Below are 20,380 nucleotides of genomic sequence, written 5' to 3'. Positions count from 1 at the left end.
AACTCAGACTGTGAACTTCTAAGGAACACTATACATCAGAAGTACTTGCAACCATGACAAAGCAGAATCCTTTTTTTATCTGGGACAAAATGTTTCCATGCTGTCCTGTTCCTTTAGCGCTCTTATCAGAGCAGATGCAGAACATGTCACAAATGCCCCTCTTCCAATGGCTCCCTTATATATTTTAATCTCTCTCTCTGTAACATCAGTAATTCCTTCTCCTGAACTTTGGACACCTTTCTCCAAAAGATGAAGAACATAAAAAATAAGTGTGCGCTAACTGAATTCAGTTCAAGTTGCAGCCTGCATCTTCTGTCTCTAACTCTGTTTTCTCCCTTAAAATGACCAAAAAAAAAAAAAAGAAACAATATATAATCTAATATTATTTTTAATTTTCTGTACAGGAATATAATGTTATGGCAATTTTGTACATGAAATACATACAGTATTTAAATGCAAAAATCAGCTAGGTAAGAATTTACATTAGCAATGAAACTGATTCATGTGCAGCTCAGTTAATATTTAGTTTAGATCTGTATTTTTATTGGGAAAGATTTTAATAGTTTACAATCATAGAAACATAAACATTTAAAACAAGACTCTATAAAATAATTTACAGAAACTCTACCATCTACACTCAGAGAAAGGGTGTACTCCTGTTTGTTTTTGTGTGTGAGTAACAAGGTGAATGAATGATTTATCTCAGCCTTTTAAGTATAAAATAATTTAGAAGCAGTTCATGCAATGTGGAAGCAAAGGAGTGTCAGTTCCTGCAAGGTTTACTGCTGCCTCAGACATCTACTGAGCATCGAATGTGGTTCACCAGACACATGATAGTACAGCTATCAGATGCTGCCAGAGAGCACCAGCCTCAGTTTCTCCAAACAATCATTTATGTAAACATAAATATACAAGTTGATATCTTTTCTACACAGTACAAATACAGGCCACAACTTCTCAGCTGTGCAAGTAGTCAAACTGTATACCGGGAAGTAGGATAATGTTCAGAGTGGAGTTCCATACATCTCTATTTACAGGTGCACTAACAGAACTTCCTTGTTTTCACCAATTTGCTCTGGTATTTGACAGAGTGCCCTCCATGCCCAATAACATACACATCCAGCAAGTAGGACTTGCCAGACTGCAGGCCCCGAACTGTTTCTGTGGTAACTGCTTTCTGTATATTCTGGCTGTGAAAGTATTTACAGAGAACCTTTTCTGATTTCTTCCTTGTATCTGGACCTAAGCACTGGTTCTGTTCTCTTTTCTTCTGTTCCTCATTGTAGTTGTCATCCACCTCCTTTTTGTAGATGCAGAATTTGTTTCTCTCCTGTGTGCCAAGCCATGCCACTGTGACTGAAGAACATGTGCGGAGTTTGTCAAAAGCTTTGATTCTTGTATCTTCAGGAAGAGAAGGAAATAACTGCTTGTTTGGCCTCGTTGTTGCCAGAATCTTCAGCATAGAAGCACCTTTTTTGTTCCCTTTCAGCCTAATCAGATACTTAGCTTTTGCTTTCCCTCGCAGCTGGAACTGCCGTACTCCTTCCACATTTTGAGACAAGAGTAGTTTGCCATCTCTTCTAACTTGGATCTGAACAGCATCTAGGCACGAATGAACAGAAAAGGTGACCTTCTGATGAGATGAAACAGGAGCAAACCGCAGAAATTTGGCTCCCTTTCTCTTGATGAACACATCTGTAACTTTGCCATCCTTCAGCTCAACTGTTTTCTGCTTGGCCTCCTCCTTCGTTCTGGCAAAGGTGCCAACATATGCGGTGCTCAGGTTCGTGTTAGTGTTGACTGCAAACATGTCAAAGTAGTACTGCGTGTCAGGCTTCAGGTCAGACACTGTGAAGATGTTCTTGTTCCCAATACAAACTTTATGCAGGTCAACTCTTGGCTTTGAGGATGCTTGGCGCCCAAATTTTGATGGTGATTTTAGGAAACCACGTTCTTTGCCAGCATTGTTGTCCGAGGGGAAGCCAAAATGGGCGAAGTCAAATGGACTGAAATCCAGACCTGGTTTTGGAGCCATCATGAAGGCATCATCAGAACTAAGCTTGGCTTCAACAGCACAGAGGCTTTTGAAATTGTGCTCTTTATTGATGACTATGCAATACTGAATTGGCTGTTTCAGCAATGAGGCCGTGGGACTTGGCTTCCATGCCAGTGTTATTGTTGTACGTCCCAGAGAAGTAACATCAATTCTTGGATCATAAGGTAATTCAGGGTAAGGTTGGTCGGATTCTGGAGTAGTAGTTGCATACACTTTAAAATGTGTATCCTTCTCTGTTGACAGCAAATCTAATTGGTACAAACCAGAAGGAGAACTAGAGGACACAAAATACTCAACATCGTTGCCTTTGTAAGAGAACAGCTCTGTGCCTTCTTCATTAGTAATCTGCTGTTTCTGTTGCTCGAGAGGTTCAGGTTCACCTAAATTATAAGCAAAGAAAAACATTTGTACATACACGATCCAAGAATATGAGAAAAGAAAACTGCACTTCTACATAAAATGCAAATGTGAGGTGAAAAAAGAAAGGTTTTACCTTCTTAGGAAGGTATTACCAATAGTTCTGTCAAATAAAGCAGGGCTTGGCACTCAGGTTAACAAAGGCAATAGGAACCACACCTGACCAGTGTTACCAGAGTCTGGCAGATGGCAGCTATACCCTTCACCAGACTATGCCCAACACCTAGTTTGGATATGCCATACTGCTCCCAGAGAAACTGACTCTGCTCCCTGTTTTCAGGCTTGGGTCCTCACATTTGGCCCTATTGAGTCACTCTAAAGCTGCCTGCCTAAATACAATGAGGCCCAAATGTGACTATCCCCCAGTCCAGCGTAGATGACATTTGGAACTTGTGTAAGAACCTCTGGGAATCAGAGACTGTTCCTCTTCTGAGAAGGAATTATATTGCAGTCTCCAAATAAATTCCTTGTCAATAGATGGGCTCACAAAGGGGCCAACTGAGCCCTACAGGAAAGCAAATCTTGCCTCTCCTATTCACTTTAGGTTTTGTTTTCACTTTTTACATCTCTTTTCCTTCTTATGTTGCTACCTACTGCCACATTTGTACACAAAGGCAGGACTAGGCTGAAGATCCAAAGGTCATAGCAATGGGACTGCTGAGAGACTCAGCACTGTGTTGACAGTGGCTTGAGGAACTTTGAATCCAGGAGAAAAGTGAAAGCTGGAGGGGTAAGGAAAGCCTTGGATGAGTTGTTACCTGAACCTTCTCCACTGGCTTCCTCTGGGAGCTCCTGCACACTCAGTTTCCACTCCAGGGGAGCATCACAGGGTGTCACTGTTACTGCTAGGGGTGTGTTGTCCTCTTCCACCACAAAAAAGTACCTAGAGGAAGGTTAACAGACCTTCATCATCAATAAATTCTATTGGCACCAACTGTCAGGGACTGAATTTACATTATTGTGTTTGACCGTATGGGGCAGCAGAGACAAAAATGTAACTTACAGGGAATAAGAGGAAATGCCGAAAGGCTAGTTGGCATGAGCTAAGGAGATGAGGGGCTAAAACCTCCAGCTGCACAGTGCTGCCAAGACATCATAGCACAGGAGGTTTTGGCCACCTGCCCTCCCCTCCATCAGCTTCACCTTTTGCCGCTACACTAACCACAGACAGTATAAATGGTAACAAAATTGTCACGAAAGTACAAATGAGGGAAACAGGGCCTTTCCTGGGATTTAGGTTTATGCTCTTCAAAGCAGGGTATGCTTTTCAGTGTGTCCAGATGAAGGCCCTAGAAGCACATACATTCACGTACTCACGGAGGATGGTGGCAGTGCTACTCTTCCCTAAATTCTTTGACTCAATTCCTTCTCCTACCTAGCCTCAGTATTTTCTAACCCCAAGGTTGAGGCTGGGAAGTGGGTGATCAGGCCAGACCGGCTTGAGCTGCTTCTTTAAAGCACACTATGAAATAAAAAAGAGAAGTAAGTATGGTGGTGTCAGCTTGTAGTTTTTCCTTCCCCTCCCTTTTCCTGCAGACATGGTAGTGACCCTGCTTCAGGGAACTTCTGTGCTCTGTGGGGGCACTGGCATTGTAGCAGAAATCACACAAACTGCATGGACCTTCAGCTGGGAGGCCAGACTGGGATGCAGCTCACATCGTTACTTACTTCACCAGACAGGGTGCTGGCATTTGCATTTCTCTTACTCAGATCCAGCTTTGATTCAAAACAACAAATAAGGTCTTTCCCAGACCAATTAAGTTCTCACTTAATCTGGGCAGCAATACCTTTTAGGTGTGTCTCTGAAGAGGTAGCTGCTAATTTCGGCTCCATCTGGGATGACTGATGAATCATGAAAAAACGCTTTGTCCCGGATCTGCATCTGGAAGAGCTCCTCATCTCTGGTAGGCAGCTTCTGCATCCTGGAGCTGAGTGGCAGCAGCAGCAAGATCAGCGGGCAGTGGAGCAGGAGCATCCTGCAGGAATGACACGGATTCCAGATTGGCGAGGACTGAGCCATGCACTCAACAGGAGCTGCTCAAGAGACTGCAGCAAGGCACGAACAGGGTCTAGTAGTGACCTATTTGTTCACAAACTCAGCAAGTTGCCAACTCATGTAGATCCTACACATTGATTTAAGGCTGCCAAGGAGCTTAGTACAGTCTTCTGCGAACCCTTAGTTGCAGAAGGCAACTAAGAGAAATGATTTTGAAAGGCTTATTCTGCCACTGAAGCTCATGCATACACACAATGATGTTGCATGCCCTTTATATTTTATAGGAACCTTCACAGTATTACCACGCAAGCACTGGGAATGTGTGTTGTTAGGACCAAGCTTGCACCTTCAGAGCATTTGGATGAAATACGTAAATAAGTTGTTTTCATCTCAAGCTGTAATTGAAAGCAAGCCCACACAGTGGTTTGAAATTGGTGTATCTCCCTCCTTTTAACAAAGAGCAAAAGCCTTGCACATCTTTTGGTAGAGCTACAGGTTGGTGTTCTGCCATAGGAGAGCTTGCTGAATGTGGGATCAGAGCAAATGGAGGGTACAGCAAGCTCACTTTGCTCAGCAGAGTTTGGTTGGGCTTCCAACAAGTCTTTGAAAAGTAAATATTTCCAGTAAAATTGCTGTTTATAAAAATAGTGAATTAGGAAAATATGTGATATAAGCCCACATATATTTGAAGCACATTGGTATTAACATGCAATTCAGCAGGCCTTAATCCTCAAGCCTGATGGGAATTGCAAAACACAAAAGCAGTGAATCCCTTACAAATTAGGCATAATAATTCATAATCTCAGCCTTTCATTATTATGTCTACAACTAGGTCAGTAATGACTACACTAACATATACAGCAGGATGGACTGCAAATCTCCTCTCAGTACAGCAGATGATCTCACACATAATGGCTCTGGTATAGGGTGGGGGGAAATGCAGCCCATTTCTGGTATGAGTACAGTGAGTTTAAACCGCTAGATGATTACATTCCTAAAATTAGGAAAAAGAGTGTTAGGCCATTACCTAAGCCGTGTTAGCCACCAGCTTTGGGGAAAAGCACAATAAAAACACTAAGCTGGATGGAACAGTTTTATAGTACTTTTCTTCTTATTATTTCTTCGAATGTGAGGGCATGCCCTGGTCCTTACACTGCAGGATAAGCTGATTACTGCTTCATAACAAATTCCTGTTGATTTTTCTTTCCCTCACCATGAACCTTCTCCAGGCTTTTACACAAAAACAGTAAATACAGGGCTCACTGAGAAGTGGCATGATGTAGTTTAAGCCATAATAAAATCACTTTTCCCTTTCAAGCTCTTAACAAAAATATAAGCACATCCCCAAGGGAAGCGTCAGTGTCTGCCTCCTTCTCCCTCCTGCAGTTACCTTCTGAAAACTCAAAAAGAGCTGCAGCCCCGTTATTTATTCAGTGATAACCTCACAACAGCAATGCAGGTCCCCAGGGCAGGGAGGTTCCGTGGAAGCAATTCCCCATTTGCAGGGCATGTAATGCTTCATCTCCATCACTTGCAGATTTTAAATTGCTATTTTGTTATTATTTGAGAGCTTACTTCAGTGTACCTGGCTTTATCTAGGATATGGAGCTGCAACTTGCAATCTTAGTTATGAGCTGGCTCTCCCAGGGTTTGTCAAAGTTTATCCCAACCAGATTCCTTGCCTAGGTTTTGACAACAGCAGACACATTTTCTTGAATTCAGACCAAAGCGTTGATGCTTATCATCACAGCTAATGACATTTGGCCTTTGGGAGCAAAGATCCTAACTCAAAATACTGGCTGACTCGAGCCACCCAAGTCAGCAGAAATCCCTTCTCTCAGGATGCAGGATGAGCTCTGTGTGCTATGCCGTGCTGTTTATTGACTTTTCATGTATTATCGTTGGCCAACAGTGAAGAAATTCTTTCTAACTTAATCATGCAGCTACAGCAGATTATTTGGTTAGGTAAGAAACACGGACACTTTCTACAGACAGCGTCCTCTGCGTGAACCCCCTGAAACTGCAGTATCATATATTCTTGTAGCCCACTCCACTGCAGTGCAACCGTTACCAAAATAAACTACTTTTGATTATAGGACTACCCAGGCTAAGCTTCAGTTCTTAAATAATTCCACTAGCTAATCCACTTTAAAAACTTTGGTAGACAGCATTTGTGTCCCCATGAACTACTGTGGTGTAGTAGAAAGGTAGGGATTTGTCTGTGATTTCTGTATCTAATTGGAAAATCATTTCAGCTTAAAAATAACAAGAGACTTCAAGGTTAGTTCCATACTCCCTACTCAGGCCAGCACCAGACCATTTTATACATGAAATAGCTTGCAAAGCTGTTAACTGTTAATAAAAGATAAATGTTTTATAAGCTTTGTTACTTTACAAGCAAATGGCGCTTTGAGTGCCTTCATTTTCACATATCCAACCTTACAGGCCTAAAACAGGCCCAATTTTTATGCATGACACTTTTAAAAGTGGAACATCTAAGTAGCAGAGACACTAAAAATTCACTAGCGGTTTTGGAAAAACCTTTTGTCAGCCTTACAGCGCTTCTTCACATGAGTTAATAAACAGATTTTCTTTCTTTTTCTTTTTTTTTTCAGTGCATTGGTTAATTTGGCACAATTTTAAAGTTAAAATCCCTACAGTTCGCTCATACCAAACACCAGGAGAAAAGCAAAAAGAATTTGTCACTCCATGTTTTCTCCTGGACAAGCTCCCGTCTGAGCTCACTCTCATGGCGTCTCCCCAGATTTGCACACTGTGCCTGTGGGCACATGTACACGTGCTCTCCCATCCCTCTCCCGCAAATGTTTCTGCTTTCGCGGTGCCTTGCAGCCCAAGCCTGTTTTATTTTCTAACCGCATGCACAGGATGAGGCCAGCACCCTGCCCTCCAACACCACACGAATGATGTGAAGTATGCTTTGTGATTTTCATTCTCCAGACTGTGCCGCTTTCCACATGCCTTTTGTTCCCTTTTCCATAAGTTCGCCTTCTTTTCTTTTCAACTCGGAGTCAATATTTTATTGATATATTCCCGCTGACTGGAGGGATTTGCTTGCTGTTTATCACTGAATTTAAGAGTGAGCCAAAGCAAACAGTCCTAAGTGAAATAATAAGCATCGCTTGCCTTCTCCAGAGTGCACAACTGCCCTCTGATGGCCCGTCCTTCCCGCTGGCCCCCTCCCCAGCCCCAGCCACCAGCCCAAGGAGACAGCCACAGGCACACATGGTTATGCAAAAGGATCAGGAGAGCAGAAGCACAGGCAGTGAGCTGGGAGTGGGATGTGATGACCTCAAGTGCTTCAGCCTTGACATAGGTGTGGTTTTTCTTTCTGAAAGTACAAATAAATCAAGGCTGCAGTCTGGCCATTTTATAAACTTGAGCTGTGAGCACATAGATGAAAATCATTACATTGTATCAGAGATTTCACAGTAATTCCCATTTCCTCCTTCCTTCTGAGCACATCACGTTCAAGCAGCTTCCCAGCCCTCCCCATATCCCATTCACTCACTCTCTGCATGGTCCCTAAGACATCTGCACACCTAACTCCATCTGTACAAAGAACTGTGAATATCTAGGGAGACTGCAACCATAAGCCAGAACGGAGAGAGATCATCATGGCCCCCACTACACGTCCTTACCACTGTCTGCAGATCACAGGAACCCAAGAAGAATTTGCAATACCAAAACAAAACAAGAGATCTGAGTTTATTTGAAGCAAACACATCTGGAATAAATGAAACCTAATGTTTAATTAGAAAGAGTGGAAAATGCACGACTGCAATTTAGTGAGGAACATTTCAAGGCACCATCTGCCACAGTAGCTTTGTGTTGCATTTCTTTTTCTTATATGGTTGGTTAACTTTTTTTCCTCCTTATTCCCTATTTTTAAATTCTGGGTTTTGGGTTTTTTTTGGTTGTTTGCATAACCCACACTGTATCTCGTAATAAGTCTGCAGATTTATTGACTTGATTCAGGTCTAGCTTTGAAAACGAAAGTGCACTGCCAAACTTCTCTGACTTATTATAGGAACACTGCAAGTTTGCGAGCTTTGCCATTATAGCCTTCATTTCCAGAGATAAACAACACAAATGCATGTGCCTTGGCATGTAGAGTTATCACCACAGACACAAAGCAATTTAAAACCACCTACCAATTTCAATTGTAATATAATTAATCATATTTAATGTGCAAAGGATAAACAACAACGCCTTAGAAATTTTAAGTATTTACTGGAAGTGGGTCAATTTGTTTTTTCAAATGGAGACCCGAGGGGAGCAGCGAAGGCACTGCATTTAATACTCAGGATTCCCTGAAGGATCTGGAAAACGTTTGGTATGCCTTTCATTTGTTGGTTTTGTTGCTTTTTTTTTTTGTCTGTTTGTTTTTCTTTAGAAAGAACAAGCTGCGATCTGGCGGGCCCATTGCTGGCTGCAGCCTTGTGCCTGCAGACCTCACCTAGGAGGGGGCTGGGCCCATTGCCCACCCTGAGAGGAAATATCCATGCTCCATTGTGCCCTTATCGCTCAGCATGCAAAGACATGGCGTGATGATGCCTCTGAAGCTGTTAGGGCCCAACCTGTTGATAACCTGGGGGTTCGCTGATTACCCCTTGCAATCCCAATTCAAACCACAGTTCCCCTTCACTTGAAATATTGTGGCAGTAAAGCAAATGGCAGTAGCATGGGAAACTGTTCAGCTCTGCAGAAATAGGGCTGTATTAAGAAGTTAAGGGTATGTTTCCACCAACTCTTAATGAACAACAGTGGTGACGAATCGCAACTTGTGGGAGAGGTTAACTCCGAAGGGGGAATACTGTGAAACGTGGAGCTGTCTCAAATTAGACATGTTGAAAAGCAAACATACTAGGGAGATATGGTATCAAAAATCAAATTTTACATGGAATATTCTGTTTCCAAACTGAGCCATATTTATTTTTCCACTTTTAGTGGAAACAGATTCGAGCTTGAAATCTCTGTCATGCAGCACATGGAAGCGGGATGCTTCAAAAACCCAGCAGGGCCAGGAGATCCCAGTCTAGGGAGAGGCTTGGCAGTTCCCCTCCTCCTGCCATCCACTGCCCACTAAACAGCTCCTCTCTCCTTTACAGCCACTTCCCTCCACACAATCCATGGGTGAGCATAAAGAACAAAATACGAGTCCTAGAGACCTCTGGCACAACGTCCAGTTGTTCCCTTTGGTCCAGTGGCTGAAGCCTGCTGGCTGCTCCAACACAACTCTTTCTTCCCCTCATAGTTCCAGTATCAGCAGGCCTTGTGACTGGCACCACTCCTGTTCAACCTCCCCAGCCCTCCCAGTGTGCCCATGTGGCTGAATGTCTTCCAGTGGGACCACACGTCACTCTCATAGAATGACACCACTACAGCATCTTCAATACGAAGCACCAATATTAGGCCCCAGACTCAAAGCTAAACTCAGGGAATTTTTCTATCATCTCAGCAGGTTTTGAGCTCTAGTAGGAAGAATCAAATGGGGCAGAGAAACTTGAGTTTGTACGCCTCTAGCCCATTGAAGATAACTGACTCTAAACACTACCTAGCTCTACAACAAATCTTCCATCACAAGATCCTGAGGTGTTTTGTAATGGAGAGCAATTACTATCCCCTTATTACAAGCAATAAAAGTGGGGCACTGAATTCCTTGTTCGAGGAAATCCCAATCTAATCCTTCCCTTTAATCACAACACAATAGCCACTTCCCGGGGCCAATTCCCTCTGCCTGCAGCAGGGCTCTGTGCGTGGGTGCTGCTGCCGCCCTGTAATGGATTTCAGCAAGAGGATTAGCGGGGAGGAGCACACTCACACAATTACAGATGACAACCAACGCCAGCACATTGCCGTTTGGTACCATGTTTCCCACTGCTTCCCTATAATAGCCCCAAATGACATTACAAGCTGCAGCTCCTGCCAAAATCCACACGGGACAAGGATGACTGGAGCGTCAGGGGAGGACACTGGAATTGTTTGTGTGTTCTTTTCTTTCTGCTTTTTGGTAGATGATTAACAAAAGGGAAAAATCACTCATTGCTTTGCAGTTCCTTTCACTAGAAACACAGTTTCTTCAGCATCGAGAACAGCAAATGTATACACACGGTTACGAGCCACAGCCAGTTTTCATGCCAGCTTCCTGACCTCCACAAATACAGTTTTCCTGTGAGATCTTCTCAGAAAACCTCATTTTCAGGTACACCATGTACTCCTTCTTACTGACTAGGGTTCTCAGCTAACAACTGCCCCTACAGATACCTGAAGCGGCACAAAATGCTGCAGCAGCTTCCCAAACACCCAGTGCGGCTGTGAGCGCACAGCTGGACAGCTGCTGTGACGCTCGAGCCCAGCAGGCAACCATGATCATCTGTGGTGCTGGCACAGAGTGATGCCTCAGAGTGGTGCCTCAGAGTGATGGCGTGGCAAAAGCCAACTCCATAGTTGCAGTGACATAGATTATGCTGAACCCCTAAAATTTCCAGCTCCTTAAATAACATCAGAATCCAAGTTTTCCAGTGGGATTTACTGGCCAAAATTGAATTCCTTTTTAATATCATCTGCTTTAAAGGCAAGCAAAGAGAACAGTAGAAATCCTGAATGCTGCACCATTCAGGTGCTCTCACAAGGACTTGCTACATAGCACATCAACACTCACATCCTGTGTCCAATTTTCCCTAGCTGGAGAAAGCTTGCTGCTAATGTGTAAACATTTGTATAATGTTTGAAAATGGAAAGTATGAAATGTAGTGCTATGGGGATGGATATTGATGTATTGACGTATTTCTACAGTGACGCGAAATAGGAGCTGGCAGACCTCACACATGGCTACATGGGCACAGCTTCATCAGCTCTGCTGTCTTCTTTCAGGGGCTAATGTTTATTTCACTAGGATCTTGCTTTTTTTTTTTTTTTTAAAAAAAAAAAAAAAAAGAAGGAAGAAAGAAAGAAAATGAAAAGGCAGGTTTCTATAGAAGGTAGCTCAGTGAACTTCTGAAAATTGCTGGTCCAGGAAGCCAACAGCTCTGAGTCACCCAACTCAACTACCTGCAGTCACTTTGTTCTGTCAATCCAACAATTCCAGAAAAAACCTGATCTTTGCTTCCCCTATATGTCCAACCTTCATGCAGTGTCCATCAGGTGAGGTTAATTTTGCCCAGAGAGAAGCAGGAAGACACCAGCCCTGATTTCCCCATTCTCTCATCAACTACTGGGACAAATGTGAGCAGCAAAGGCACCCGATGCTCAGGAGGAAGCAGGGCCCCTCAGGAAGAAGAGCAGACATACACCACGGCATAGCTCATAATCATCATTTAGCACCTCCAACGGCTAAGGACCCATGGGACACAGATGGCTCTCCATCATCTTGGGCTCTGGCTCCCAGAGATCCCTGCACCCTGCTTCATTACCACCACGGCCCCACCTGGGTCAGCTGCAGAGCTGTGATGCAGGGTTTTGGGAACAGCTTACTGATAGGCAGGCCTCAGTCCCACATCCCAGCTCAGCAGAGGCTGTTTGTGCAGCCGGCAGGCCAAAGGCTGGCCCTTCATCCCACAACCGCCCAGGGAGCACGTGGCAGGCCAGGCTGCCACGGATGAGCAGACGTCCAAACAGACACTGGCCCTCAGACCCTCTTGGGGTCAGCGTCCCTCCTCGCCTGGCAGGAAAGAATAGGAGAAAGAAGGAACAGAATGCATCTGGAATTGAAGTGCTAATTGTAGGCATTTTCTTATAGCCCTGCAAATGCTTTTTCTTAAGTCAGTGAGGATGGGAGTGTGCACCATGAATTAAGGCAGCACAGCTCCCACCTTGAGCCTGCAGCCCTGCTCCATGTGCCTGCAAGGAGTGTTTGCATCTTGCTTTAAAATGTTTATTCTTGCTCAGTTCAAACTGTAAGTTAGAGGACTTTAAACTCGAGCTCTGCTTTGTTCACATGGTGTGAAACGGTCTTAGAAACTGCTTATTTTTCACAGGACGTATTATTTCAACAATTGTGCTCTAATGGTCTTAAAAAGTTTTAATGGGCTGACATTAAATCTTCCCTGCAAAATGGTAAGTTTTAAATGATTATTCTTCATTACTGAAAAAATCAGTCAGAGAGAGCCCCTAGGGTCTTTCCCAAAGAAGGAGATCCTATTAGCCCTACAAATCATATTCAAGTTAAGTATTACTCAGGGGGTAAAGCTCACAGAGAACTGACTGCAGCTATAACAGCACAAGGAGCAGCAGGAACGCTGCTTCCCCACGTACCCTAAAAAAAAAGGCAGCAGCCAGGACATCACTCTGCCCAATCTCTGTAATCCAAACCCGCAATTCTCATCACCAGGCTCTGTGGCAGAAGTGCTTTGGCACTGACAAGGGTAGAAGTGAGGAAGCTGCAAAGTATCATTCTTCTCACCCTAATAAAGTTACAACCCCTCTAACACTACCTTTCCTTAAATAAAAATAAAAATAATTAAAAAAAAAAAAGCCAGGTACCAATGCACTTCACTTAATTAGATGCACAATGCTCTCCCCCTGTAAGTTGCAGCAGAAGCGCAGCTCTCGTGGTGTGTCACCTCGTGGGCGCGCAGGGGTCATATGGAGGGGCACTCATATCCGGACCTGCAGAGTAGGGAATGACGTGGGAAGGAGAAATTATTGCTTCTCGCCTTCCAGGTGCTCTCAGCAAGGACCATGGCTCCTTATCTCAGCTGTCACACAATCAGCAAACGTCTCTCCCATGACACGGTTTAATTAGCCCACAGGCAGTGCAGCCATACAGCTCCACGTCCCAAGAACAGTCAGCCCCACATGCCCTTGAGCATCCCATGAGTGCATCCCTCTAACAGCCCAACAGCACAGACACTTTCTGGACTGGCAGACCTGGGCATTCAGAGCACTTTGCCTGCTGCCTGCTTGCACAGCACTCACAGGATAAGCACAATCCCCAGACCAGCCCAGTAAAACCAACACATTTTAGGCTGGAGTCACAACATTAGCCATCTTGCACAGACTGCCATGCCCTGCCGAAAGCCATCCATGCGGATTTTCTGGCAGCCCCTGTCACAGCTCAGTGCTCACGTTCAGCTCTCGTCAGCATAGCAGCCGTCTCTGTATGCTGCACATCAGAAAATGAATTCTGAAGGAGAAAACTTGTTTTTAATATTTACCATCCCGGTTCTTCTCAATTTACCTCTGCCTTCAGACACGATCTCTCGGAGTTCAGATTTATTTTCCTGACCCTTTTCTTGATCGAAAGGCAAATGCTTCCTCTCCTGATGACACCTCACTGAAATTTTCAGCCGCAACCTCTCCTGACCCTCCAGCTTCTCTCAGCAGCATTAACTCCGTGGAGCAGTTTTCTTGGACAGACACGATCGCTGCTGGACCTAACAAGGATTTCTGCCATGGAAGCAATGTATTCTCAGTCACAATGCAAAACGAAGTTTGGGGATAGTTTCTGTGGGGCTTTTGCCTTTTCTCCAGGAGGATGCTCACTTCTCCATGATAGAGCTCCAGCACAACTCGAGTCATACCCCAAAAATTTGCATCGCTTGGACATAACTCGGTTTTCTCCTTCCCCTTCATTCCACAGAACCATGCCCCAATGGACAGCAAAGTGCAGTGCCTCACAGCACTGTACTGGCTGGAAACATCACACTTAGGGCTCTCTGTGTGCTCCTGTTGAGCACCATTCCCTTCTTCTCTACAGCTTATAAGCAAGCAGAAAAAAGAGAGCCAAGCTCTGCTGTCACGTTAACTATTAGTGGCCGAATGGCAGCAGCTCCATAGTGCCCCACACTAATGACATGGGCTGAATGTCTGAGTGGGCTGAATGAGAGGTGTGCAGCCCTCATTAGACCTACAATGCAGAAAATATGCAGCGGGGTTGCACAGAGAGCTGGCACCCAGAGGGTGTCTGTCGGCATGAATGAGCAAATTGCCTCCCGCAGAAATGAAAATAGAAAAAGTTGGGGAGTGAAAAGACAAATACCCAGCACACAAAATAAAACCAGCTCTAGAAAGAGGCAAGATACCGAAGAAGGCCATAAAATAGCCCCCTGAAAATAGTGAAGTAATGGGCTTACGGTTTTATTATTCACATAAAGTTTAGTGACTTCAAGACAGAGACGAGACCAAACACGACGTGCTATCCCTGAAAGCCATACCATAACCTGTGCCTGTGCACAGATGTTCTGCAACAGAACCCACTGCCCCACCGCAGGACAGCCCCATGCACCCTGACATCTGATTGTGGCTGGCTTTGTCCAAACCCACGTAGGCTCTGGGTTATTTTCCTAGCAATCTTTGAAACTGCCAGAGGAAGCATACAAGCCGGTCTCCTGCAAAACCGTTTGATACCACCTCGAGGTGTAACCACTTGCAGAAATAAATCAGGATTTCTCTTTAATAAACTGTTTATTACGAGCCTTTCGGAACATAAATTGCAGAAGACAAAGCAGGGGCTGAGTTTAATAAACATCTCATCCTGCCATACTGGCAACCCTGGCACACCATGGAGCCAGGCAGCCCCCGTGCCTCACAGAGCCTTCACACTCCAGAGGCCCTGATCTCCTCGTTCCAGGGCCAGGACCCCCCCAAGACTGGGATGAGCTTTCTGCTGAGAGCATGAGTCCCACCAACTGTGGCCAATGAGCCGGGCTGAACTGAGCAGGGCTGCAGGGCAGCACTGATTGTCAGACACAGAGCGAGGCCTTGCACAGGCCGTGGAGCCCGGCAGGGCGCAGGCGTTGCGTGATTCGGAGCAGCTTGCTTGACAGCTCGCACCATATTGTATTTATAAACACTGAGGAACGTGAAATGCTTCTCCTCTGTGCTTCCAAAGGAGCAATCCACAACACAACAGTCCTGCAGGGTGATCCCAGCGCAAAGCCGGCTCCAATTAAAAAAAGAGGCCCTATTAATTTCAGCGGGGTCGCTCAGGCAAGTAATTGCTTGGGATTCCACGTGGCGTAGGACTGCCCGGCACATCACGCCTGCTGCCACCCAGACCTGCATTCCTGGCATGACGGGACCGATGGCACCTCCGCGGGGGAGGCACTGTGGGGTGACAGGAGCCAGTGGCACCCAGTGCTTGTCACAGGCTGCTGGCTGCCAGGTGCCACAGGGATGTTGGGAGCGGGAGGGTTCGGCTGGGCTGCAGTGGGAAAGGTTTTATCGGCAGCATTACAAAGGTCTCTTAAATTAAGAGGGGCTTCTCATCTGTGAGAGGTGAGATCCAGCATGTGAGGAGCTGATAATGGGGGAGGAACTGCAACTGTGGGATCCCAAATACACCCGCACACTATGTGCGGGACATGCAAAACAGCACTTCTGATTGGTAATGTTGAAAATAGAACATAAAATCTGCTTTTAAAAGCTTTCTCCTTCTTGAACAGGAAGAAGTTTTGAACCCTGACCACACCACTATGTGCTCCAGAGTTTGGTGGTGCAGGAGGCAGCCCTCTCCCACAGCTCTGATTGCTGCATGGCAGCAGCACAGGACAAGACTCCTGATGAGGAGTGCTGCAAAATGCCATTTTTCTGAAAGCTGGGAGCAGCGAGTTCCTAGCAGGCAAACCGGACCCTCTGAGCTGTCTCCCGCTTCCTCGCAGCGCGGTGCGGGCCGCCCACGTCCCACACTCCTGCACTATCCTCATGGGAACCGGGCTATGCCCCAGCCAGCCGGGCCCTGCGAGCACACAAATCACTTGGGGTAGGGAAAACTTCAACCCCACACCTCACGCTTCTTTTACATACGCATAATTCTGCCGGCTCCGCCTAACACAAACCGAGTCACGAAGCCCTGAGCGGTGCTACAGTGCAGCCCAGTGCAGAACGGCAGCGCGCTGCCCGGCTGCTCGCCCAGTACCACCCGCTCTGCCTGCCAGCGGGACGCGGGCTGTGACTGCTCCCTCCCCCGGCCGCCGCACAGCAGCGATACCCTGCAGTGTTACAACGAAGCCCTCGTGGGGAGGCAGCGGACGCTCGGGAGCCCCTCGGAGGCGGCGGGAGCGGGACACGGAGAGAGCACGGAGCCGTGCCGGGCTTTAGCGGTTTGAAGCATCAAAATGGTATCTGCAAGTGATTAAACGACGCTTTGTAGCTATTGTCTGGGCGCTGCCGAAATAAAAACGCAATCCACGCAAATCCTCGAGCTCACATCCCAGCGCTCACTTTTTTCGGTCGTCACTTTTTTTTGTTCCCTCCCAACTCCCTTTTTCGCTCCAACGCCGCGCTCCCGATGCGCTCCGCCCGGCGGGGCTGCAGCGGCACCGGGCTGGCAGCGGGCGGGGAGGGCGGCAGAGCCCGGAGGAGCCGAGGGCGGCGGGGCCGGCGGCGGGGCCGGCGGCGGGGCCGGCGATCGGTGCTCCCTCCTTCCCTCCCGGTGGCCGGTGCCGGTGCCTTACCTTGCTGCGTCCCGTCACGGAGCTCCCTCGGGGCCCGGCTTTTTCGGGAGGGGGGGAGGTGTTTGGCGAACCCCCTCTCTGGCAGGGACGGGCTGCAGCGGGGACTGCGTCCTGCCCGTCCCTCCGCGCTTTATAGCCCCTTCCCCTCCCACCCCTCCTGCGAGGAAAAAAAAAAAAAAAAAAAAAAAACCCAAAAAAAACCCAAACACTTAAAAGGGGGTGCCAGAACCGGGGGTATGAGGGGGGAGCGGAGGGCAAAGTTTGGGGCGCGGAGGGCGCGGACCGGCGGCGCCCGGCGTGTCTCGCTGCTGCCGCCGGGGCGGGCGGCAGGGGAGCCCCGCGGCCGCCCCGCCCCGCCGCGCCGCTCCGGGCCGAGGGGCGGTACCGGGAGCCCCGGCCCCCGGGGGAGAGGGGGGGCGCGGGAATGGCTGTATGCAGCGGGATGGGTCCGGGCTGTTCCCCGGCGGCGACGGGGCAGCGGCGTCCCGGCGGGGAGAGGGCAATGGATGGGGTTTATCGCGGCTCCTGCAGCTCTGCGGACAGCCCCGCGTAATGTATGCTGTCCCTCACCTTCTTCCTCGCCACGTTTCGCTCGGAAGCGGCTCTCGGGTTTGGGCAGTGACAGATGTTTCTACCCTTACCTGCGACGAAAAGGTAGAAAGTATTTGTCATCGGGGAGCCAGCCTCTTTCTGTTTCTGTTTTTGGCACATAACTCATAAAGATGTCAAGCACTCCACAAGCATTAAACAAGTGATCACCGACAGCAGCCGCTCGGCAATTCTCCTGGAAGTACCCGTTCCCTCCCTGCACGCCACATCCTATCTTCCGGAGACCTCGAGGGCAAAAATAAAATAAAACCTCCTTTTCCCCAGCAAAACTGCTGAGCAAAACTGACAGCAATACCCTGGGGAAGGGACACAAATTGCCCTCGGCTGTAGGCAGCAATCAGCTTCGCTTTGCGAAGGCAAAGAGCCCAGAAGAGCTCCCGTCTGCGGACACGCAGCTGCCCGGAGCTGCTGAGGGCCATCGGCGCTGCTTCTTCCAGTACGGAGCGGCAGTTTCTCGCCACAACACGGCAAACACTGCCGGACAGACTGCTCGAAATATAAGTTTACCCAAAGAAGCCCAGAATCAAGAGAAAGAACCCCACGGCAGCCAAGTTCAGACATTGTTCTGCTCTCATGCCCTTATTTTTACACATTGTGCAACGGTATTCCTCATTTTCAAACAGGTTCGAGGGTAGGAGCATGGGGCAGAGAGGAAAGATGTGGAAGTTTAGAATTAATGTATGCATATCAGGGGAGAACTTACAAATACCTGGTGCTCGCATGCAGCATCCCTGCTTCTTCCTTCCAAGAGGAATGCTTGCCTCCAACTGCAACACTTCGGGAAGAAGTACAAACAAAAGCTCTGCTCACGGCACGTTTCTCCTCTCCTGCAGAAGACGCAGGCACTCGATATCAAATGCGAGAAACTAACGAAATAAGTCCAAATTAGTGAAGAAAAACAAGGGAAATTAGCTTTTTCCCAAGCCTTCGTAACATGCAGGAGCCAGTGGGGAGTTCTGCACTTGGTTTAGGGGATGTGTTTACATTTAGGGTCACCTCGTGGCAAAATATTGCTCTGGAAAGCCAGCAAAAATGGCTGGCTCTGGCGTGAGGTCATTAGAGGTAAAATATTGCTGCCCAGCCAAGAGCTTGTGAGAGCGTGCACTTTGCACACAGGCACACAGATTATTTCTAACCTGAGGACAGCTTTAGTGCTATTGTTCTTACAGGGTACTGCTGCATGTGATTTCAGTACAAGCAGAACCACATCCCCTTAATGTTATTTACCGAGCCATGCAAGCAGCAATGCTTCTGTGTGTGGGTCACTCGTGCTTGGATGCTACAGATTAATCTCTGTCAGAAGTGTAGATCCCTGCTGCGATTTAGGGCATGGCTGAGAACCACGCTGAGCCAGGGGAGCAGTCTGGGAGGTACTAAGGCAGCCAGGGGTATTTGAAAGAAAGCTGGCGATTTCCACTTGAATCCACTTGGCTGTCATGGGCACTGTCAAAGCACAGGGGAGACTTACACTTAGTGCAGAGCTCCGAGCTCGGGCTTCTGTGCGAGCAGCCACCAGCAGGCTGAGCAGCTCACAGCGCCCATAGCAAGAGGGAAGGTGGTAAAGGGCAGCTTCTTGTGCCAAGGCAGCAAAACTGAGACACTCCAGGGGAAGGAGATCAGGAAACTTCTGAGCAGATGACTTCAGCCATTGGCTTCTCTTTTCCATCTATCAAAGAATTCCGAAGAATGGAGTTTTACCAGGAAAAAAAGAATGAGCACAAAACCGAATGTCAAAATAGTGATGAGAGCCAAATCACTCACTCACATCTAGCTGTGATCTTTCATGCAGCCATGGTTCATTTACTTAGGGACTGAAACTGTTTTGACTTAAGTTGAGCAAACCAATATCCAAAATTTGGAACATCTGTAATTGGTTCACAAGAAAGGCAGCAAATTCTCTGCGTTGTGTGCTGTTTCTCCATGCTGGGAGCCCCTGCCTGAGCAGAGAGGTGCTACCAGAAACAAGATGTATGTTATGCATTACAGAGGGAAAAGGGGAGGAAATGTTTAATAATCTGTCCCATGAATAAATCTGAATAATAAATCTTTCTGGAACCAAAATGGAAACCTGCAATTGGATATTCTAGAAGCAGAGAAGAGGGCTAATTCATCGTATAAATAATTCATTGCAAATTTTAGCACCCAGCACTGCTGCGCATTCAGAATAGAGGACAGATGACACTGTGTGCCTGCATGTGCGTGTTTAATTGTGTGTATCTATCTTTTTTTTCACCCGATTATGTGACTCTCATTGTGGTGCAGATCTGAAGATCTGCCCTCAGTAATCGATTTATGTTTGCTGGTAGGGAAAGGGTATTGTTATCTATTAACCTCAGAAAGCGCAACGTTATGCTGGACATATTGATCAGTGATAAGGCTGCGATGGCTTCAGCTCCCAGCCCTGCAGGGTCGTGGATGGGCAGGGCAGCAGGGCTCTGAGGGACAGCACTTGCCAGTGGGTGTCCCACACACACCCACAGAGAGTCAGAGCCGCAGGGACCTGCCTCCCTTCCTGGCTTCTTGCTGTAATGAAGGACATTTCCTTTACCCCATCTCAAGAGGAAGAAAAATCAAAAGCAAACGCAGCAGTTGGCATGCATCTTGCGAGTTAGCTCAGCTTCTTCCGCATCACTTAAAAGCACTGCTGTGAGAGGGACCAACTGAGACACCTCGATGGCAAAGTGCAGCTAATGCAACATTGCAGCCCCCTGCCACGCGCCCTCCAGGCTTTGCCCAGCTGTGGTGCGAGCTGCCACGCTGCCACTGAGCTTGAGAAATTGCACATTTGGGCCGCTCTGAACTCATTACTCACCTATTTTATCCAATTATGATTTATTTATTAAGCTAATTTTAAAATCTCTTAGTGTCGACTGTTTTACACCTCCG

The 20,380-nt window shown here is 47.0% G+C and overlaps 1 protein-coding gene across 3 annotated transcripts; it reads right to left on the bottom strand.

Moving 5' to 3' along the window:
- Positions 1-387: 387 nt before the first annotated feature.
- On the bottom strand, positions 388-18,500 carry NDNF (neuron derived neurotrophic factor). Of its 3 annotated transcripts, none has more exons than XM_048941281.1 (5): positions 18,198-18,500; positions 17,456-17,526; positions 4,261-4,449; positions 3,232-3,356; positions 388-2,436 (listed from the first exon to the last, which is right to left on the bottom strand). In XM_048941281.1, exons 3-5 carry the CDS (start codon positions 4,446-4,448, stop codon positions 1,043-1,045), a joined length of 1,707 nt encoding a protein of 568 aa, XP_048797238.1. In that variant the 5' UTR covers position 4,449; positions 17,456-17,526; positions 18,198-18,500; the 3' UTR covers positions 388-1,042. The 3 variants fall into 3 exon arrangements, with proteins under 3 accessions (XP_048797238.1, XP_048797237.1, XP_048797235.1); XM_048941280.1 differs by having other exon boundaries at positions 18,204-18,500; XM_048941278.1 differs by lacking the exons at positions 17,456-17,526; positions 18,198-18,500 and adding an exon at positions 16,886-17,220.
- Positions 18,501-20,380: the final 1,880 nt, after the last annotated feature.

The sequence above is a fragment of the Lagopus muta genome, chromosome 4, assembly GCF_023343835.1.
Source record: "Lagopus muta isolate bLagMut1 chromosome 4, bLagMut1 primary, whole genome shotgun sequence".
Classification (NCBI taxonomy): Eukaryota; Metazoa; Chordata; class Aves; order Galliformes; family Phasianidae; genus Lagopus; species Lagopus muta.
Note: the sequence above shows the minus strand (reverse complement) of the source record. Positions and strands in the feature narration are given on the sequence as shown.